The sequence below is a fragment of the Bos mutus genome, chromosome 24 (assembly GCF_027580195.1).
Source record: "Bos mutus isolate GX-2022 chromosome 24, NWIPB_WYAK_1.1, whole genome shotgun sequence".
NCBI classification, from domain to species: domain Eukaryota; kingdom Metazoa; phylum Chordata; class Mammalia; order Artiodactyla; family Bovidae; genus Bos; species Bos mutus.
Window position 1 is genome coordinate 56,295,509 of NC_091640.1, and position 23,976 is coordinate 56,319,484.

The 23,976-nt window shown below is 39.3% G+C and overlaps 1 protein-coding gene across 4 annotated transcripts in view; it reads left to right on the forward strand.

Moving 5' to 3' along the window:
- Positions 1 to 23,976, forward strand: part of WDR7 (WD repeat domain 7) — a 357,488-nt gene that overhangs the window by 190,909 nt on the left and 142,603 nt on the right. For all 4 annotated transcript variants that reach the window (XM_070362049.1, XM_070362051.1, XM_070362048.1 and 1 more), the window contains one exon: positions 6,265 to 6,486. In XM_070362049.1, coding sequence (XP_070218150.1) covers positions 6,265 to 6,486 — 222 coding nt within the window. The remainder of the gene's footprint in view (positions 1 to 6,264; positions 6,487 to 23,976) is intronic.

Below are 23,976 nucleotides of genomic sequence, written 5' to 3' on the forward strand. Positions count from 1 at the left end.
TAAAGATAAATCTATTCTCTGTTGTGTCATGTATAAGACAGAGCTGTATAAGATTTTGTCTTTCTATACATGCCTTAGTGGCAAATTTCCTAAATTAACTTTTTTTTTTAAACAGTAAAATGTAACATGCAGAAGCTAAGAAACTATAACAATGACAGGAACAAATCTTTTGTGTTCTCAATTGCACCAAACTTTTCTTGGACTCCAAATAAACAATAACTACTCTTTGATGTTACCACCTTAATAACTAATCCCCCTTTTTTCCTTAAGTACCTTAATGCCACCTTCTTACTCAGTGATTCCTTTCGGACTCTTAAATTCTTTATACTGTCTTGCCATTTCCATTTCTTAGATTCAGCCCACATCCTATTCTGCCTTCAGCAGAGCTAAATAAATGGAATTTAAGTTTGCTAAGAAGCTTTGTGTTCTAGGTGTTGTGTGTGTGTTGTTGTTTTTTTTTTAATTTAATTTCTAGAAAGAGCAGACCTATCTCTCTTGCAAGGGCTTTAAAAATTTTGTTTTACTTTTGTTTCAGTTAATTTGGATTTTTAGAAGAATTCAGCGCATGATATCTGGTATCTTTCTGCAGTGTTTTCTATGAGCTACCCAGAGCTCACCATGGATCTAGAAGCCATCCACTTCTCTGCATCTCCTATTTAACATCTCAACAGCAAACCAATCTTAACCTGTCGCTTTCATTTCTGCAACACCGTCTTTATTGATCACCTCATACCCAGCGTCCTTCATACACACGCAGAATGGCTTTCTAAACTCCTAAGTTCCGCTGTTCAAAGGATGGAAAGATGGGGGTGTGACCAGTAGAGTCGTCTGTGATTTGCCCTCATTTTTACCTCTCCCTTCTTGACTTACAGTGTTCCAGCCCCATTACCTATCCTTGCAGTAGAAATCAGCAAATCCCTTTATGCTCTAGGTTCTCACACATACTGTTCTCTTAGACCATGAAGTTCCTACTGGTTTTGTCACCATTACGTTTCTAATTCCTGTTTAGTCGCCTTTAAGATCAGTGGGGATGGGGACTTTGCGTTTCTTATGCCTATTCATTTATCTTAATTCTTCCCATATGAATTCATTAGTTCATATTTGCATAATGCCATGCATACGCTAGATCCCCATTCTTATATGACGAATGATTAACTGAAGGGGTGAATTGTGAATTCTGCTACTCACTGTCCTCCACTTGATCATTGCATCAGCCATCTTTTGATTCTGCTGCTTCTGCTGCTAAGTCACTTCAGTCGTGTCCGACTCTGTGCGACCCCATAGACGGTAGCCCACCAGACTCCGCCGTCCCTGGGATTCCCCAGGCAAGAACACTGGAGTGGCTTGCCATTTCCTTCTCCAATGCACGAAAGTGAAAAATGCAAGTGAAGTCGCTCAGTCGTGCCCAACTCTTAGCGACCCCATGGACTGCAGCCCACCAGGCTCCTCTGTCCATGGGATTTTCCAGACAAGAGTACTGGAGTGGGATGCCATTGCCTTCCCCAATGCATAAAAGTGAAAAATGAAAGTGAAGTTGCTCAGTCGTGCCCAACTCTTAGTGACCCATGGACTGCAGCCTACCAGGCTCCTCCGTCCATGGGATTTTCCAGGCAAGAGTACTGGAGTGGGGTGCCATTGCCTTTTCCAATGCATAAAAGTGAAAAATGAAAGTGAAGTTGCTCAGTCGTGCCCAACTCTTAGCGACCCCATGGACTACAGCCTACCAGGCTCCTCTGTCCATGGGATTTTCCAGGCAAGAGTACTGGAGTGGGGTGCCATCGCCTTCTCTGAAGGCAATTGCACCAGTTATTCATTTGGTTCTTCTTGACACCAATCTTCTTTTACCTCCCAATCTACCTTCCCATTCTGGGGCTTCCCTGGTGGCTCAGTCAGTAAAGAATCCACTTGAAATACAGAAGACTGCCTGTAATGCAAGAGAGACCTGGGTTTGATCCCTGGGTCAGGAAATTCCCGTGGAGAAGGAAATAGCAACCCACTCTAGTATTCTTGCCTGGGAAATCTCATGGATAGAGGAGCCTGGCAGGCTGCAGTCCGTGGGGTCACAGTGATTCAGACACAACTTAGCGACTAAACCACCACCATCACCTCCCGTGCTTCTGCTATCATGATCTCTCTGACCATGAATCTCATGACACCGGCTTATACAAAAACTGTTCAACAGCTTTCTGTTAGCCTAACATGAAAATTCTTCAGGTTGCTATATGAAGACCTCTGGTGTTTGGTACGCCTTAAACCCTCCCTGTTCTCATCCCCTTGCCTTTCCTGCAGTAGTATAGAATAACAAAGGAAGAAATTTGTCTCCACAGAGACAAAATAAAAATATCTAGAAGTATTCTGAAGTCCCTGTTGCTAATTTCTTAGTTGCCATACTGCTCTGTGGGCCCATTGTATTGATTTAATTAATGTATAGAACAATGGGGTGAAAGAGACAAGAAAAACTGGATGGGTTAAAATTAGAAAGACAGAAATCTGACCTCCAAATCAGGATGGCTCCAGAAGTTTGCCTTTGAAATCCCTCTGTACCCCATGTATAGCTATGATGGATAAAATATTCAAATAGAAAACCAACAAGGCATAATTAGGCTCAAGAAAGATAGTATCTTTGTGGACAAGTAACGGAACAGAAATGCAGTAATCTCGACTGAAATGATTAGCTGCTTTTCAGAAGCAGGCTTTGGCTCCTATGAGCAAAGAGAACTTAAAATACCTAAGGCCAGGCTTTCTCAGTTCCTGCAAGACTATTGAAAGAATATGAATACATTGTTACTCAGTCAAAGTGGAGGTTGTATTATTAAAGGAGAGGAGGAAACTGGATGCCACTCTGTGACTCTCTGTTAAACATAATAGAAAATAATGAAGTGAGGTGGGTTCAATCTGGGAACGTAGAAACAAAGAGAAAGAGAGAATAGAGAGAAAACCTAAGGAAAGTGGGAGGAAGAGAGATAGTAAAAGTAACAGCAGAAATGAGTGAAATAGAAAGCAATGAAACAGATCAAAACCAGGGTACTTTTGGAAATCTGGTAGGAAGTGTATTTCTAGAAAAACTGATCAAGAGGGCAGGGAAAATAATATTGAGAAGGCACAAGCCTCCCAGGTGGCACTAGTGGTAAAAAAAAAAAAAAAAATCCACCTGCCAATGTAGGAGATGCAAGAAACGTGGGTTCAGGCCCTGGGTCAGGAAAGTCTCCTTCCCCTGCAGTAGAAAGTGGCAACCCACTTCAGTATTCTTGCCTGGAAAATTCTATGCACAGAGAAGCCTGGCGGGTTACAGTCCAGGGGTTGCAAAGAGTCAGACACGACTGAGTAACTGGGCACAAGTAAACAATACTTATAAGAATTCATAGCAACTGATACAAGTGAGATTTTTTAAATCATAGAGAACAGTCTAAATAACTTCAGACCAACACTTTTAAAAACTTGGATGAAATGCATAATTCTAAAACTGTAAGCTATCTGAAATGATTTAAGAATTTAGTGGAAAATCAAGCCGAATAATTATTACAGAAAATTAATTCATAACAACAACAACAACAGTATTCTTTCCTCCACCCTACGCCTTGCCCACCCCTGCGTCCGCTACCTCCTGATCCAGAAGAGGGTCATCCTGACACAGGCGCTGTCAGTGGTGGTCACTCAATCGTGTCCGGCTCTTTGCAACCCCCTGGGTTGTCGCCCACCAGGCTCCTCTGTCCATGAGATTTTCCAGGCAAGAATACTGGAGTGAGTAGCCATTCCTTTCTCCAGGGGTTCTTCCTGACCCATGGATTGAACCCCCGGTCTCCTGTATTGCAGGCAAATTCTTTACTATCTGAGCTACCAGGGAAGCCCACAGGCCGTGATAATTGTAAATAATTTCATCTAACTTCAATGATTCTTTAACTGTTTTCAGAGGACTGGGGAGTAAAAGTTAACCCAGTTTTAGAGACATGTATTATATTCCTACCAAGAGCCAACAGGAATAGTACATAGAAAGAAAATAATAGTTCAATCTTACCCATGGGCGTACACTCAAAAACCTCTATGAGCAAATTTAGTTCAGAGTTTGTCTATTGGCCTGTTTACCTACCTACCTACCTACCTACTGGTTTTCATTCATCCATATACCCAGAGTTTATGGATAGAACACAAGCATGGTTCAAGGCAAGAAAATATACATTTCAGGTAACATTGATATGATTATATAATAGATAAAAAATATTTGATAAGGTCAGAATCATGGTGACCTCTAGGGTAAGAGAGAGGTGTAGTAAAGTCAAGATATAACCCATAGTAGACTAGCTGTATCCACATTAGTTAATTTTTGGGAAAACAGTGGAAACAGTGTCAGACTTTTTGGGCTCATTTTTTTGGGCTCCAAAATCACTGCAGATGGTGACTGCAGCCATGAAATTAAAAGACGCTTACTCCTTAGAAGGAAAGTTATGACCAATCTAGATAGCATATTCAAAAGCAGAGACATTACTTTGCCAACAAAGGTCCGTCTAGTCAAGGCTATAGTTTTTTCTGTGGTCATGTATGGATGTGAGAGTTGGACTTTGAAGAAGGCTGAGCACCGAAGAATTGATGCTTTTGAAGTGTGGTGTTGGAGAAGACTCTTGAGAGTCCCTTGGACTGCAAGGAGATCCAACCAGTCCATTCTGAAGGAGATCAGCCCTGGGATTTCTTTGGAAGGAATGATGCTAAAGCTGAAACTCCAGTACTTTGGCCACCTCATGCAAAGAGTTGACTCATTGGAAAAGGCTCTGATACTAGGAGGGATTGGGGGCAGGAGGAGAAGGGGACGACAGAGGATGAGATGGCTGGATGGCATCACTGACTCGATGGACGTGAGTCTGAGTGAACTCCGGGAATTGGTGATGGACAGGAAGGCCTGGCATGCTGTGATTCATGGGGTTGCAAAGAGTCGGACACGACTGAGTGACTGAAACTGAACTGAATTATTTTTTAAAATCTTAAACACTTATGGAAAATATTAGGATTTTATAAAGTTGGTTGTGTACATATATTTACATCCATATTGCACCATGTATTAATGTTTCATTCGTTTCTATTGCTGAATAATATTTTATTGGATGAATGTAGCACATTTGTTTAGCTATTTAACCACTGATGGACTTTTGTTGTTCCTGCTTTTTGGTTCTTGTGGGTAATGCTGTTGTAGACAATCATTGTGCACGCTCAGTTGCTCAGTTGTGTCCGACTCTTTGCAACCCCATAGACTGCACCCCACAGGCTTCTCTGTTCATGGAATTTTCCAGGCAAGAATACTGGAGTGGGTTGCCATTTCCTACTTCAGGGGATCGTCCCAGCCTAGGGATCGAACCCACGTCTTCTGCTTCTCCTGAATCGGCACGCAGATTCTTTACCACTGGGCCACCAGGGAAGCCTGGACGTTCATGTACACGTCTTTATATGTACATTTGTTTTTACCCTCCTTGGGTAGATACCTAGGAGTGGGATTGCTGGGCCATCTGTTATAACTCTAACTACCAAACTATTTTCTAAAGTAGTTGTATCATTTTACATTCCCACCAGGAATGCATGAGAGTTTTGAATTTCTGTACAGGCTCAACAATACATGTTATGGGCTGTCCTTGTAATTATAGCCATTCTGATGGATGTAAAATGGCATCTCACTGAGGTTTTCATTTTCATTTTCCTAATGACCAGTGATTTTGAGTAGCTTTAATGTGCATATTGGCCATTCATATATCTTTGGGGAAATGCCTATTTAAATTAGTTGCTGATTTTAAAAGCTGGGTTTTCTTAATATAGAGTTGTCTTAAGAGGTTCTTAGGTATTCTGGATACAATCTCTTATTAAATATACCATTTGACAATTTTCTCTCAGTCTGTGCGTTCTTTTTAGTTTCCTGATTATGTTATTGGAAGCTCAAAAGTGTTTAATATTGAAGTTCAATTTGAAAACATTTAAAAATTTTCTCATGTTTTGCTATAATATCTAAGAAATCATGCCTACCCCCAAATCATGAGAATATTAATCTATATTTTTTCTGCAAGTTATTTAGTTTTAGTTCTATATTTAGGGCTGTAATTGATTTTGAGTTCATTTTCTTGTATCATGAGAGGTAGAAATCCAAATTCATTCTTTTGCACACGGATAACCAGTCATTTCAGTGCCATTTATTGAAAAGACAGTTCATTCGTGAACGAGCAGTCTTGAATGTTTTTATCATATGTATTGATAGTCTTTTAATTTCTGTTCTTATGTTTTGGTTTTCAGGTTGCTTATCAAGTGTCCCACAAATGAAAAAAATTTCCACATCTTATGAGGAAAGACGGAAGCAAGCTACGGCTATCGTTTTACTGGGAGTGATAGGAGCTGAATTTGGTGCTGAAATTGAACCTCCGAAACTGTTGACCAGACCTCGAAGCTCTAGTCAGATTCCTGAAGGGTTTGGTTTGACTAGTGGTGGATCCAACTACTCACTGGCCAGACACACTTGTAAGTTAAAAAATTCCTAAAGTTGATCTATTGCTTCTCAATATATATTATGTATTGAAAATATCTTAAGAGTAGCAAACATATCCTGAGTTTTAGCACGGATATAATGCTTAAATTAAATTGGAAAGCAGTATAATCTATTTGGCACATTCCCCTGTAGTTATAGTTCTGGGACTTTTTAGAAGTTAAAACATGGGCTTTTAAATGCTTTTCTTAAAACGACACATTTCTGAGCTTTGTGTTTCTACATTTTGGTCAAGACTTTAACCAAAACTTCTAACTTCTAAAATAATTTCTGAAAAACTGTGCATCTTGTCATGAACAAGGTTTGAAAAGTCAGGGGTAGGTATGGAAGACCAGCTTTATCTTCTATATACATACGTATGTATATGAATATATATGTCTGCAGTTATATATATAAATATATATGTATGTATTTTATATATAAATATGTATGTATATATGTAAAAAATATATTTTAAAGATCATAAATGAGGAACTATGAATTACTTCTATAATTTAAAAAATATTCCAGTAACAGTTTTCAAAAGACTAAAAACGTCAGCACTTAAAGGGTTTGTCTCATATTGCTGCTTTTGGTTCTGTGTTTGGTATGTTAGTAATAGGTCAGGATATTTTATAATGAGGTCTTTGGTACCCTATTGTCAGAACGCCCTTAGGTGAAGGTCAGAATGTTCCTACCGCAATGCAGAATCATTTCTAACAAATGTACCGCCTTAACCACCAAATAATAATTTACCAAATACATCAAGATATTCTTTGTAGCATAAATTGCGATGTGTTCTTTTGGAGTTTTGACATTTAAGCAAGGGGAAAAAATATATGCTACTTTGTTAGCTAAGAAGTTCATTGGATCATTGTCACATACTTTTTCTGAGAAACCAAGGAGTCATGTTGGTAGCTTTATTACTAAAGCCCTGTTCTAGACTGGGTTGCCTGCCCGCTCCCTCCCATCCGGGCTGAGATCGTCCCTCCAGGAATTGGCAGCTTCTGTCCCGACACAATCTACTGGTTCCAGAGCCCATGCTTTCGGCCATGGTGTAAACTGCTACCGCTCATGGTTTTTGGTTGAAAAGGGCTTAGTGGCTAACAAGTGCTGTTAGTTTATAATTTAAAAAGCACTTTCTTTTCTATCTCTTTATTTGATCTTCAAAATAGAAATGAAGATTTCTTCAAACTGGCTCAGCCCAAATGTAGTAAAACCTGAATTTGAACCCAAGTTTCTTGTGACCTGAAAGCTCCTGGTCTTCCTATTTTCCGCCTGGCCACATCTGCTTCCCCTCTCCTGCAGGGGCCTCTTCATCATTTCCTGGGTTCTTCAAGTTTCCTGTTTTCCATTCATAAACCCCTGCTCAAATCTCACCTACACTCCCAAGGGCTCTTTAATAGGCCCAACCTTTCTGTGTCACTCTAGACAGAGTAGGACTTATATATAGAGCACCTTGTTTAGAATTTTGAATATCAGAATATTAGAGGTTAATGAAACCTTGACATGATTTAGTCTGGTGGCTTTCAAACTTTTTTGCTCACCATCTCTTTAGTGGGTATCAAGAAACGTCTAATCTCTTGCACAGTTTTGTATTGACAGCTAAAACTTTTTAATAATAAGTTTGAACAATTTCAAAAGATAAAATTTTGAAGATATTGTGATATTGAGATTTAAAAATGAAACTCGTTCTTTTAAATTAATTCAATAGAATATTTGGCATAACTATTTGATACCTGCCATCATCATCCATTAAAAAAAAATTTCATGGCGAACTTTCAACGTCAAAAATTTTACATCCTTGATTATTTTCTTTGAGAGAAAATTTCCACCCTCAATGTTTCAGGGAAGGTGTTAATTTGCATATTTAGCATCCAAAAATCAATTCCTTTAAACTAACTATGTCTTAAGACTATGTGTGCTTAAAAAACTATATTTTCCTTGAAAAGACTTTAGACACTCCCTTTTGAAAGGGGTTACCTGTTTTGAAGACTGCTGATTTAGTCCAACATGTGTTTTATAATACCTCCACAGCGTTCATTTGTATATTTTCCTGCAAGGAAAGTGAACATAAATGTTATTTCCCTGGAATTTTCATGCTGCTTTGTATCTTGGTTGTTGCTGTTGTTCAGTCGCTTAGTCATGTCTCATTCTTTGCAACCCCATGGACTGCAGCACGCCAGGCTTCCCTGCCCTTCACTATTTCCCAGAGCTTGCTCAAACTCATGTCCCTTGAGTTGGTGAAGCCAGGTATCTTAGTATCTGTGTATAAGTGTAGGAGCATTATAAATCAATGAGTCACTGGCTGATTTCACCCAAGCCAATAGTTGGTTGGTAGGCAGATGAGTTTGGCTTCCCAGGTGGCTCAGTGTTAAAGAATCCACCTGCCAACGCAGGAGACGTGCGTTCGATCCCTGGGTTGGAGAAGATCCCCTGGAGAAGGAAATGATAACCCTCTCCAGTATTCTTGCCTGGAAATCCCACGGACAGAGAAGCGTGGTGGGCTACAGTCCATGGGGTCGCAGAAGAGTGGGACAGTACTTAGCGACTGGGCACACACAGGGAGATTGGTTTACACCACATTATCTTACCTATCTAGACTAGTATTGTTGCCATCTGCTTACTAACCACAGTTTATCTTTATTCAAAATTCTGATATTCATGAATTTGCTTCTGTGTGTCTTTTCTCTTGACTAACAGTTTCATCTATAAATTATTACTAATGTAACTAGAAAAAGACAGAATAGGTTAGGTGAAGTAGATAATTTTTAAAAAGCACAGTAGAAATATAGCACAGTAGAAATGGAGATTTTTCAAAGAAGCCCTGGGAATTGATAAAGGAATGGAAGGCTCTTAGTACTGCTCTTTGGTTTGTTAAAATTCAGGGAGCTGAACTTTAACTCTCTGCAAAGGGGTCCCAAAGCCTGACCCTGGCGTGAGGGAAACTGGGCTGAGCTCTGCTTCAGAGGCACTTTTGCCGCCTCCACTTTTCCAAGCAAGGGAAACAAAATTTACCCAAACGTTTAAAACAGTGAAGGCTTTAAAAACCAAACTTGTTCTTTGAGCACCTTGGATGAAGAATGCAGATGTGGAAAGGACAGAAGGTAGTGATTCTTAGCAAATAATATTTATAATTACTTCATTGTAACAGAGGACAGAGAGATTCTCAGAGTTCTCTAGAAAGCAGAAATCATATATAAAAGTGAATGATATAGTACTTACTGGAACAAGTTCAAAATCTATAAAATGTCTGTGGTATTTCTTACGTATTATGGTTGCCCTATTCTATTTTAATAATTTAAAAGTACTTTAAAGATAATCATGAGTTTCTTTTAACTTCTATCCCATTCCCCTATTTTTTCCCAAAAGTCTTAGATTCCTTGGTGGTAGATTTGCCTAACACAGGGATTTCTAAGAATAGGGATGTCTTGATTAAACTTTAGGTGTATCAGTTTAAATCTTGCTCTCTTGATTGGAAACAGTCAGGTGTCTAAATGTTCCTGGGTCTTCCTTGGGCTCTTTTCAATCAGTTCTGTGTAATATCAACGTGCTAGAAGTTGCTGTGTGTATCGCTATGGTATTTGTTTATGTGGCATTTAAAATGTGTTGCTACCATTAAATATTTAGTCTTTATGGCATCTTATTGAATGAGTTAGTAATTATTGTCCTCATTCTGAGATAAGGGCATTAAGATACAATATTTGGTGAACTTTAATTGCTGGAGCTCTAACCTTCCTTGTAAAGACATTCTGTGAAAACCCAGAACGTAGTCAAGTTCCGATCATCCACATTGGTGGGGAGGGCGGGGAGAGACACTGATGCCTAATTCAAAAGTTAGACATAGTTTCATAATACATTTTGGTTTTTTGTTTCTATATTTTAAAAATTTTCCATCTCCGTCTTAGATTGACTGGTTAATTTTTAAAAATATTTGTTTCGTACTTGGCTGCACTGGGTCTTAGTTGTAGCACATGAGGTCTTTAATCTTCGTTCTGGCACGCAGGATCGTCAGTTGCGGCGTGTGGGCTCCAGTTCCCCGACCAGGGATCGAACCGGGGCCCCTTGCGTTGGGCATGTGGAGTCTTAGCCGTTGGACCAGCAGGGGAGTTCCTGTGATACATTTTATACTTATGCTGGCATTTATGTGAATTTTGTGTGGGTGTTACTCCTTACGTAACGTGTCAGAGTCACATGTTGAAGACAAAGCTGAAAGAGTGGAGACTGAGCCCTAGACCAGGCTACTCTGTGACCTTGTGCCTCGGGAGCACAGTGACCCTCCAGGGTGCAGTTTGCGCTTGTATAAAATAAAAGGCAGAAGCTGTCTATCTTTGAAGCCCCTTTTGATCCAGTTGGTCTCTGCTTCTGAAGTGAAATGGAAAGCATCCCAGGAAATTCCCCTCTTCCTTCACCCTCCTGTTTTCTGCTCTTAGTAGGAATGATTGCTTTCTTGTGTCTCATCAGCTCAACTTCAATAAGGATCTTCCTTCATTTTTATTCTGCTCCACATATGAGACGTGGTTAGAATATTTTATGGAATCATTTATGTTACCTTATAGGGCTTTTGGTTCCTCCTTTCACTCAGTCTCCTGCTCATTTTTTTTTTTTCTGAGTAAAGAAGGTGAGGGAGATTTATTGATATTCATATTTCTTACACAAATTAGAATATATACAAATAAGTCATATTTAAAGTCACCTAATTTGGTTAAAATGATATGTTATTTCTCCATTTATAAATCAAAGCACAAATGTTTTTATAAAAGAGTTCTTTAAAACAGCTCTGTTTATAATGTCAGATATTTTTTCAAAGCATTTTTTTTTTGCCACTTTATTTTTATATTTGAAGGATATTTGCTATGGAATTTTGTGGTTTTCTGTCAACAAGAATCAGCCACAGGTGCACCCACGCCCCCTCCCTCCCGAACCTCCCTTTCACTCCCTCCCCACCCCACCCTTCTGGATCGTTCATTGTGGAATGATGCTGGCAGATGTGCTGTGGAATGATCTGCTGTCTAGCAGATCTCATTTTGGTCTCTCATTAGCTTTCTGACTTTGGGCAGGTGCCATAAGACGTTTCCCGAGGCAGCCAACTCTGAGACACACTTGTGTGCGGAACTCTCCTGGGGACTCAGTACCTTTAAGGAGAGACAGGAACTGGGCAGAGGGAGAAGGCGAATTGCATTTCAATTGCCTAGAAAGCTTCAGTTGATCTTGGGAACTCTGGAGCTGGGATAGACTTCAGACTTGTCCTAAAGTAGGTCTAAGGGCTCAGCCTTTACATCTCCAGGTCATTCAGTCATTGAATCAGGAGTGCCCTGAAGAAGGGGTGTGACTTTGGGTGGGCCACTCTCTTCATCCTGGGGCAAATCCCACAGAGGGAATCAGCCCATACTTTTGAGCCATGAGCACCCCCAAGAGCCTGGGGAGTGCATCCGTCGCCGAGGGGAGGAGGGGCCGCCTCTCCTGGCTTGCACTCAGCACATCACTCACTCCTGTGTCCCAGCTCCCCCTTCCGTCCACAGAAACCACCATTTATTTAACAGTGTTTATTCCAAGTCCACATGTATCTCTTGTTACCCTGCAAGACAGATATTTTATCCAATATGAGGTACATTAATAAGAGTCGATTCCTGAGCATTTACTCTGTGCCAGGGTATTTTGCTATGTTCTTCATATGTATTATCTTATTTAATTTTCTAAACATGTCAGTTACATGCTGTTACCATTTATTAGATGAGGACCCTGAAGCTCAGCTCAGTACTCGCTCAAGATTGCTGAAGTTGAATTTAACTTTCTTCTTATAAACAATGAAGGCATAGGTCAAACGTTTTAACCTCGTACTGCTAAAAAAGCATCAAGCCTGAACTTGAACACCTGTCTTCCAAATCTGAATCTGTATGTTCACCATTTCACGCAGTTGTCTTGTCTCATAAACAAGTGAGATTCAGAAATGGGGCCGTACAGAAAAGGGGCACACACATCAGTGAGCCACAGCTCACCTGGAAACAGGTGCCCTGTTGAATCGTTTGTTTAGGGATGTGCTGGTGCTGTAGAGAGATAAGCATGTACAAAATCCACATCTCCATACTTATGAACAGTTCACATCTAAGGTGTGAAAAACTTAGAGAAAGAGAATGAATGTTTCCCCATAGTGGGTCTTTAGGAAATCTGCAAACCCAGGGCTCTTCTGCTGGCCAAGGTGAATGGCATCATGATGTTGCCTGGGAGATGCTGTTTATGGGCACTTGCATTTCTGTTCTGGAAAAAAGATCCAGATTCCATTCGATTCTCAAGAGAAAGTCATTAAAATAAACAGTTAAGAACCCCATGAGTTTGTTGGAATAAATGGGTCCTATGTTACTATGATTTTTAAATCATAGTAGACAAGAATAGACTTGTGTCCCTCTTGATTAGTTCAGCTGTAATACCACAAATTGGAAGCCTCAATTTGATGCTGACTTAGCAGCAGCAGCAGCAGCAGCAGCAGCAATGTCTTAATCCTGTGAAACCTATGTTAGAGTTTTATATTAATAATCTTCTGGTGCTATGCTTGATTTTAGTTGGTTTTGGTCTACTGTTGTGAAAATGATTCGCTGATTACTTTGTGTGCTTTCTAACCATGCATGTTTTATATAATGACTACATTAATCTTTGTTGGAGTTGTTATAATGAATTTTATTTCTGATCTTATGGTGAAAAAGTTAAGCCAAATTTCAGATGTTTTATCAGCAAAATTGGGACAAAGTCACTGAATTGCAGTTAATAACAAAACTAACAGTAGTGGCAAATTGTGAAAAACAAGCAGCAACAATGATGAGGAAAGCATTGTGTCATTTGCAAGGATAAGCAATGACCAAAAAAATGGGCCTTTTCCCTGGTCACATGTAAGTCCTCAGATCATGTTGCTGAGCTGCTGTTGTGGCTGTAGAGATTGCATTTCTGTTTGCTTTTCCTCGTGTGTAACTCGCCTTCCTGGCATCTGAAAGTGAACCTGCCTCCCTGTCTGGCTTCTTACCCTGCTGTCCACCTTATTCACTCTTCTTATTGTCCTCCGTCAGCAGTTCCTATTCTTTACTGCTCCTTCTCGTTGGTAATTTTCCCTTGAAAAATTATCCTGGTTCCAGATGCTACTTGGCTTGCATTGCCATCGTTATCTTTGGTGTTCAGAACTCTAATTCTCACTCTAGCTGTGTACTAAAATCATATCTGGAGTGTTTTGAAAATGCATGTGTCTGAGCCCTACCCTGGAGTTCCTACTTAAAATGTCAGGGGTGAGATTTGGACGTCTATGTTATTTTTTTTAAGCTTCATATGTAATTTTCATCTGTAGCCAGAGTAGACAAACCCAGCAGAAGACAGGGTCCTTTATAGTTATTTGACATTAAGTGTTCTATGGTGGTTTGGGGCACTAAACTGCTTTAATGCACAAACTGTAATTTTCTTTTTATTTTAAAATGGAAGAGGTAGTGGGAACTAATCAGAGTGAATAAATAACATTTCTATTACTCTCAGACCTAATTCTTTAGGTAGTTCAGCCTTTTTATTGGAGTTTCAGTGTTCTGGATTGCTTGGGTTTAAATTCTGACTCACTGCTCAGTAGCTTTGTGGCCTTAAATGCTTTAGTCTCTGTTTGTTTAACTGAAAAATAGGAACAATAATGTCATGTACCTCTTGAGGAGTATTGTGAGGATAAATAAATTAGGGTATCTAAAGCCCTTTGAAAAGTGCCTGACGTATAAGTAAGTGTTAGTTGAACGTTAGTTATTATGATTGTTACCAGAAATGTGTCTAGAAGAATAAAGAAAAGAAATACATCTGCTATGTATTAGAACATTTATATGTAAATGACATATATATGTATATAGACTACTTGAAAAAATCTTCCTAAAATCTTATAAGGTAGGTATTACTGTCAACATTTTATATATGAGTGAGCAGATACTCTTAAAAATTAGATTTCTTCCTTAAGGTTATCTGTCTTATAAAGGATTTGAATCCAAATGCAATTTTTCTTCCAAAGCCCATGATATTATTTGCTACAATACATACTGATTCGTACTGTTTGTGGTAAACTACGTTGGTTCCCAGAGGATTTATATAAAAATGCACTTTTCTTCGGCTGTATTACAGCCGTATTCGGCCGTAAGTGTTGAAATAAAACACTTACGTATTTTTATAATTATTTATTTGTATTCATGTATATTTGTATATTATTAACTTGGATGAATTTCTACCTACTTATTACCTTGTTTCACGTTTTAACCACATCAACATACTAAGCTCAGATCAAATGGAAAATTTCACTACTCTTCTGTTTTTACTTATCAATAATTTATGTTGTATAACAGCTTTATCGTTTTGACTGTGATCTGACACTTGCATTAAAACCCTTGTTTGGTGATGTAATCCCATCCTTGTTCTCCAAAAATACCTTTAGTTTGCGATTCTTTTTGTTACTTTACTGCACTGTGCATTTTCGGTTCCTCTTCCATAAAACAAGTGAGTTAGACGAGATTATTTCTCAGGCCACTTCCATCTAAAATTACACAGTTCTATGAAATTATTTATGTGATGTATTATTGTCCTAACTATATGGTTTCTGTTTATTATTATCACTTGAACTTGCCTGTCTTACTTTCATTGTTCTTTATCAATTGTTAATCTGCTTTTAAAGGTTCTAGTATTCCAGTGCCATGCCATGTTTGAAGCTGAGCATCTTTAAAGTATTTTTCTGTGATCCCTCCTATGGGTACCCCTTACCAGCTTACCAGGCTACAATTATTTCCACAAAACTCATCCCCACACATGTCCCGCTTTGTGGACCTGTGTTGTATTGATGTGATTGTACTGTAGGCCACAGATCAGCAAACCAAGGCTGTGAATCACCCCTGGCCCCCTGCCCGTTTTTTTTTTTTCAAATAAAACGTTGCTGGAACAGAGCCACGTCTACTTGTTTACGTACCCGTTGGCTGTTTCACGCTGTAGCAGTAGCTGCTGTAGAGATTGTATGGCCTACCAAGCCCCGATTTTTTATTATCTGGCTACTTACAGAAAAAAAAATCTGTCAACCTTCCTGTACATTATTTGAATCCTTTGTTAGTGGCCCTTTCTTACCATTTAATGTACGAAAGGGTTTTAAAGTGACTTTGTTAAAAATATTTCAGTAGCTAAATATAGCATCTACGGTACTCTGAGGTCTGTATCCTTTAAGAACGTAGTACAAAGACATTATACCAATTTTGGGGGTCATCTAGAATGTAATACAGCATTGGTATAAATCTCTGCCAACCATCTAATGTACATACTAGTTACCTTGACTGAGTCGCAAATTTAGTGGCAGGTTTGAGCTTTGTATTGCTAGTGGCAACCCCACCCCCCACCTTTTATTTTGAATAGGACTTTCTTATATCTGATACTAAATAACCTTGGTCTGAAGTTTTCTGACAGCTCTGAAGAAGCATTCCTTCATATTTGTCTGTCCTAATTATGTACTCCAGGGTCACTGTAATTAATATATTTAATTCTGTAAGCTCCAGCAGTTTCATAGCCGAAGGGGACAGAGGCGAGCGTCTAGTCTAACCTTTTCAAAAGCTGTGGAACTTTTGACGGTACCCTTCAGTTCAGGTCATTTCAGTCACTCAGTCGTATCCGACTCTTTGCGTACGCTTAGAAAGCTTTTTGTAAGAAGTAAACAGAAACATTTTGTAAGCTTGTTTGTAGATTCCATGCTGCTGCTGCTGCTAAGTCGCTTCAGTCGTGTCCGACTCTGTGCGACCCCATAGACGGCAGCCCACCAGGCTCCCCCGTCCCTGGGATTCTCCAGGCAAGAACACTGGAGTGGGTTGCCATTTCGTGCAGTGTCCTTCAAAAACACAATTCCCAAGGATGTGGAATGTTGGGAGCCTAAGACTGTTTGAATGTTTTATACTCTGGCTTCCATGATCACACAGTAAGTGCTGGTGAACTTGTTGGTGTGAGCCAGTTCAACTGGGAGCTTCCAGAGTGGAAGCCCACTAGAGAACCTGAATGAAATCAGGAAATACAGAGCTCCCTCCTTATACCTTTGCTTTACAGATTATGTTCTTAGGGTCCTGGGGCTCCATACAGATGGCTCAGTAACCACCTGTGCTCTTAACACTCCTTCAAGCACAGCGGTACTGGTGTGACATTGTTTCTATAAAGAAACTGCCAAAACAGAGTTAGATTCTTAAAAGTAAAACAAAACACCAAATAACTGAAAACTAGAAATTATCCATCCTTCAAAAACACGATGAAGATAAAAATTCTTGATTTGCCCACTCAAACCTGCTCTGCTTGCAGCCTTCCCCAGCTCAGTTGATAATTATTTTCTTTCCACTTTCTTAGTGATAAGATATGATAGTGAAGTCGCTCAATCGTGTCTGGCTGTTTGTGACCCCATGGTCTGTAGCCTACCAGGCTCCTCCATCCATGGGATTTTCCAGACAAGAGTACTAAAGTAGGTTGTCATTTCCTCTTCCAGGGGATCTTCCCGACCCAGGGATCGAACCCAGGTATCCCACATTGCAGGCAGACACTTTACCGTCTGAGCCACCAGGGAAGCCCACCCCTAATTCCTACCTCTCTCTGACATCTTATCCATCAGAAAATCTTATTGGCTCTACCTTCAAAATATATCCAAAATTCAGCTACTGTTTGCCACCTTTACTGTTATCACCCTGGTTAGAAACCTTCATTTCTCACTAGTATTACTGCCAAGTCTTCCAGCTTCTACTCTTATCCCTTTATAGTGCAATTTTAAACATAGCCATCATGGTAGTGATGTTTTTAAGACAGAAGGTAGATCTTATCACTCAAGGATATCCAGATGACTAACCAGCCACACAAATGCTCAAAAATCAGTAGGGTTTCTTTATATAATAATAAACAAAATAGAAAATGTAGAGAATCATCATTTTTTGAAAGACCCTTCAAACTAGACCCTAAAAACCGGGAAGAAAAAGCCCAGTCTAAAAAAAGATTAAATTTATAGGCAGGTGTTTTATCATAGAAGGAATGAAGATGCCAAAATATGCAGCTTATCCAATAATTACAGGATTTGGGGTTAGGAAGATTTATTAGAAACACTTGTTTGAAACCTTATTTTTTCTTTACAGTAAGTGGATATTTGTGTAATTAAAATAAAATAATAAATAGATGTTCATATTTTACAAATATTTTTAAGATCTCAATAATTATGACAACCAAAAGAAGCCCCATAGCTCATAGCTAAGAATAAACTTAAGAAATATGGAAAAACTGCAACATGTCACTGAGAGAAATAAAGTAATATTTGAGTAAATAAAGAGGCATGTAGTTCTTGGATGGATAAGATAATTCCATATGGTAAATATCACAGTTGTTTCCAAATTAATATATAAATCTCACACAAACACTAAAATTTCAACACTGCTAATTTTAATAGTCAAATGATTCTAAAATTAACACACTAGAGATAAATGGAATATGTGATTTATTTTGTTTTATTCAGTAAACACATATTAGCACTAACAATATACCAGTCACTATGTTAGGCACTTTACAAATATTATTTAATTCTAATTATAACCCCTTGAAATACATAATTATTAAAAAATATCAACCTATACAGTACTGTAAAAATAGAAAATATTTCTAGGCATTAACTTAATGAAGAATATACAGTGTTTTTAGAAAAATAATTTTAATTTTATTGAAAAAGTTTTTAAAGACCTAAATAAATAGGAAGATATACACTGTTATGGATAAGTGTACCCAGTATCATAAGAATGTCAGTTTTCATAAATTCAATACCATTTCAAATAAAATACCAATAGGGTCTTTGTTATTGTTTATTTTTATTCAGCTTGACAAGCTGATTCTAAAATGTATATGAGAAGACAATGAGCTGAGAAAAGCTATGACATTTCTAAAGTAGAAGAACAAGGTGGAGGTTTTTCCTTACTTATAGCAATTCATATCGTGTTATCTTGCTGCAGATTAAACCAGTAGACCTATGGAGCAGAATAGACAGCACAGAAGTGATTCTATACATACAGAGGAATTTGATTCTTTATAGTCTGGCATTGAAGATCAGTAAAATAAAGGGTAGAATTTTTGATGTATGGTATACTTGCCATTGGCTATTCATAAGGAAGAATAATGAAACTGGATTCCTCATGTCCATGATAGCCAAAAAAAAAAAAACCACATCAATTTTATATGGATTTAAAGACGTAAATATTAAAGCTCAAAACCGTAATACTTTAAAAAGATGATACAGGAAAACGTGACCTTGGAATGGGGAACCAGTTTTGCAAACAGGTGACAGAAAGCCCAACCAAATAATAAGGACGATGAATAAATTCAACTATGTTAAAATTAGAAACCTCTGTAATTAACAATGCCTTTTAAAAACAAAAAGTAAAGCAAGAGAGGAAAGAGGTGTTTATGACACAGGAAACTGACGGAGACTGTTGCACACGCACACGCACACGCACACGCACACGCACACGCACACATAACTGAGTAAGAAAATAGGTAAGGACTGAACAGCACTTCACGAAAGGAAATAAATGGCTGAGAGGTCTCTGAGAAGATGATGAAGTCTCTTCTAAGGGAAATGCAGATTAAAAACCAAATGAGCTGTCATTTCTCATCTACCAAAGTGAAAGATTGAAGTGTGACATTATCACATTTTGGTGACGATTAGCAGCAAATAGGACTCTACACTCTACGCTGTGGAGTGTAAATTGGTTTAAGCTCTTTGGAAAGCAACTGGGTACACTCTCCTGTGAGTGTACTCTATCTTTGCATTGTCTAGAAAAGCTTAAATGTGTGAAGTAAATTTTTTTTTCCATTCTATGATTGCCTTTTGATTACCGTAACAATTTGTTTCAAAGAACACAATTTTCTGATTTCACTGAAGTACAAGTTATGAATTATTTTGCTTAAACTTCATGCTTTTTATATTGTAAGAAATATTTACCTACACCAAAGTCTCAAAGATTCCCCTCCACCATGTTTTATTCTGAGAGTTTTAGCTTTTGCCTGTAGCTTTATGCTCTAGTTTGAATTAATTTTTGAGTATGATATGAGGGAGGGTTAATTTTTTAAATTTATTTTTAATTGGAGGATAGTTGTTTTATAATGTTGTATTGGTTCCTGCCATACAATAACATAAATCAGCCATAAAGTATGCATAGGTCCCCTCCCTCTTGACAGTTTCCTTTTTTGAAAATCAAATCAGTTAGGTCTGTTTCTAGACCCTCTCCTCTCTTTCATTAATCTGTTAATTTATGTCCGTTGACTAATACTATACTGTCTTGATGACATTGGCTTTCAAGTAAGTTTTGAGATTAGGTAGAAGTCTTCCAAACCCACTCCAGTACTCTTGCCTTGAAAACCCCATGGATGGAGGAGCCTGGTAGGCTGCAGTCCTTGGGGTCGCTAAGAGTCGAACATGACTGAGCGACTTCACTTTCACTTTTCACTTTCATGCATTGGAGAAGGAAATGGCAACCCACTCCAGTGTTCTTGCCTGGAGAATCCCAGGGACAGGAGAGCCTGGTAGGCTGCTGTCTATGGGGTCGCACAGAGTCGGACACGACTGAAGCGACTTAGCAGCAGCAGTAGCAGCAGCAGAAGTCTTCCAACTTATTGTTTTACTGTTATAAAATTGTTTTGGTTACTAATTCTTTTGTGGTTTGATAAAATTTTAGAATCTCCTTGCCATTTTTTTTAAAGCCTGTTAGAGTTTTGATTGGAATTCCTCTGAATCTGTAGTTAAATTTGGAGAAAATTGACATCTTAACAATTAGTGAACCTTCTGATCTGTGAAGGTGACATATAGAAGAAATGAGGGAAATATGAAATATGAAATCTCCATCAGGCAGTGCTAACTGCCACTGACAAAATGCACAGGTGTATGCTAAAATCAGTATATTAACACGGCCTTAAAGGATCTTCTCCCAAGAAATTTATCAGTTACAACAGGAAATTGGCTTTCTCCTCTGTAATTGGTTACGATGACCAAGAGATCAAGGTGAACCTTGTCAGTAACAAGATGTATTGACAGCATTCTCTCCCGGATATAATACACAGAGAAGGACACAACATCACTTTGGTGGTATTTCAGCCAGAAATGTATAGCCATAGTCTAATTGTTAGGGGACGACAGAGGATGAGATGGCTGGATGGCATCACTGACTCGACGGACATGAGTTTGAGTAAACTCCAGGAGTTGGTGATGGACAGGGAGGCCTGGTGTGCTCTGATTCATGGGGTCACAAAGAGTCGGACACAACTGAGTGACTGAACTGTGACTGTCTGTAATTGTTAGAAAACATCAGACTGAGAGACAGTCTACAAAATGACTCGTGAGTATTCATCAGATGTGTCATGAAAAGCAAGGTTAAGTATATGAAATTGCTCATCACAGATTGGAGGAGACTAAAGAGACACAAGGGCTTCCCATAAAGAATCTACCTGCCAATGCAGGGGATACAAGAGATGCAGTTTCCGTCCCTGGGTTGGAAATATCCCCTGGAGGAAGGAATGGGAACTGATTCCATTATTCTTGCCTGGAAAATCCCATGGACAGAGGAGCCTGGCGGGCTGCAGTCCAAGGAGTTACAAAGAGCTGGACACAACTGAGCACACACACGGAGAAGGCAATGGTACCCCACTCCGGTACTCTTGCCTGGAAAATCCCATGGAGGGAGGAGCCTGGTGGGCTGCAGTCCATGGCGTTGCTAAGAGTTGGACACGACTGAGTGACTTCACTTTCACTTTTCACTTTCATGCATTGGAGAAGGAAATGGCAACCCACTCCAGTGTTCTTGCCTGGAGAATCCCAGGGACGGGGGAGCCTGGTGGGCTGCTGTCTAGGGGGTCACACAGAGTCGGACACGACTGAAGCGACTTAGCAGCTGCAGCAGCAGAGCACGCACACACCAAGAGACACAACAACTAAATGCAGTGTGATACTCTGGAGTGGATATTGGAAGGAGAAAAAGACATTGGAAAATTCAAATAAAGTCTGTAGTTTAGGCAGTAATAGTTCACCAATATTAATTTCTTAGCTTTGGTAATCATAAGGTGGTTATATAAGTTCTTCACATCAGAGAAAGCTGGGTGAAGAGTATCTGTGAATTCCCTTTCTATTTATGCAACTTTTCTGTGAACCTTAAATTATTTAAAAATAAAAAGTTTTTAAAAAGGCAGTTTCCCATAGGTGGTAGTATAAAGACAGATTTGTATTTTTTATAGTAATGTAAGCAATACTATATTTTAAAGTAGCTGAGAATGTTCAGAATTTAAAATTGCAGTTTTATTTTTCTGTGGTTTCCATCCCTAGTGTCCTGCCCTCCCTGTTTTCCAAGTGTGTTATATAATCTGTGGATAGAACGTCTAGCACCATTTTACTCATAGATTTAAAAATGAAAGCATAATAATTAGCGATTCTTAGAACATATCATTGTATTAGTAGGTAGGTTTTGGAAGACAAAGCAAATTTTTTCAATTTAGTTTTAGTCTATGTCCGTTAAATACCAATGCTTCTCACTTTCAAGTCAGCGTTTAATTAGATGTGTCCTTCCCTGGGGTATTATATGAAATTAAGTTGAGAGAAAATAGCAAAGTAAATATTTCCATACTCTGAATTTTATTTATTGCTAGTCAGGAAAAAAGGAAAAAATCTTTTGTAAGCTCTGGTATTAGAGATGCAATAATGTGTTTCTAAGGCATTGCCCAACATTTCTGAAACTTTTAAGGCATCTTTTATTTTACATCTACAGTTTTTCCTCTGCTCATGGCTGAACAATTTATTGTTGTGTTCCTTGGACCTACATTAAGGGAAGCTGCCCATGGAAATTAGGTCCCAGTACAGCATGCCTCTCATTTATTAACTTCCTTTTTCTGTTTTACTGTTAAAAATGTCATGCTGTTAGAAAGTGATCTTGAACCATGTCCAGTGGGTTATAAACACATGCTGTGCCCTCTGTTAAACTTTTCTGATCATCATATAACATTTAAAAATAAATGAGTGTTTCTTTTACATTGGAAAGGTGTTGACATGTTGATAAATGCGTATTTTGAAGAATAATTATGAGAATTCAATATAAGCTCTAGGTTTTGAATTGTGTATATGCCTAAGTGATATTTATCTGACTTATGCCCCCTAATCTCTAGATTTTCTCCTTTAAGCAAATAGGGTTAACATCATGATTAATAAATGATCTCAGAATTGAACTCACTGAACATGTATGTGTATATATATAAAGTAAACGTTATTTAGTTTTGTGAATGACATTTTGATTTAGTCATTTTAGCATATATTTTCTGTGATAAAAAGTTTCATCTTGTCATCCATAGATTAAATTTGCCTGGACATTGGAGAGCTCTCATAGTGTCTGAAATGTGCTACTTCCAATTGGAAGGAAGGAGGAAGTAGAATCTTCTGGAAGACTGTAAGAGCGGCATAGTATCTCCATCCCAAAACTAAAAGCATTTACTTCGGGACAGTGTGATGCTGGTTCCTGATAATTCTTGAAGGGAGATGAGAAAGAAGGGAGGTATATTAGAACAGAACCCAGAACAGTTGTGAACGGAACTGATGTTCTGTTTTTTCTGAACAGACAAAATGATGAAGGGTTGCTTATGCGTAGGAAGTGATTAACTATTAAGAGCGGTAGAAGAAACTCTTAGGGCCCAGAAGCACATGCAAAATGTCAGCTCTCACCTCTTCTAGGGTGGGGTAAAATGGGTGATAAAGGAGTTGAAGACCAGGAGACGCCCTCCACCGAGGTGATTACACGGGAACACCCCGCCTGTGGATGGTGAAGAACCCTCCCAGAGGGCGTGGGCACAAGTGGCCCACTGCTGCCCGAGAGTGCAGGCAGGTGGAGCTGGTCCTGAGGTCCCTGGAGGGCCGCCTCTGGAGCGGTACGCCTCTGGAGGCCGCAGGCTGGCCGTCCTGGGGAGCCGCCCCATCTCCCGGGGCTGTGCGGGGCTGCTTGGGAGGGCAGGCCGTCCTCTCGCTCCTCGCTTGGTGGACCTCTGCTGATGAGGCTTAGTGTCTTACCCCCTGGCAAAGAGGACGTTTACAGAGTCTAAGGCCAGGATTACAAGGTGGGGCTTGTGTAGGGGTGACAACCATGAATTTAGAGCTGGGCTATTTGGCGCTACATACACACACACACACGTATATACAGACTTCCCGGATGGCACTAGTGGTAAAGAACCCGCCTGCCAGTGCAGGAGACGTGGGTTCAACCCCTGGGTCAGGAAGATCCCCTGGAGGAGGGCATGGCAAGCCACTCTAGTATGCTTGCCTGGAGAATGCCATGGATGGAGGAGCCTGGCAGACTACCATCCAAAGGGTCACAAAGAGTCAGACACAACTGAAGCGACTTAGTGTGTGATGTGTGTGTTTACACACACCCCCAAATATATGTAATATACACGAATTGATAACTGGCCCGGAAGGA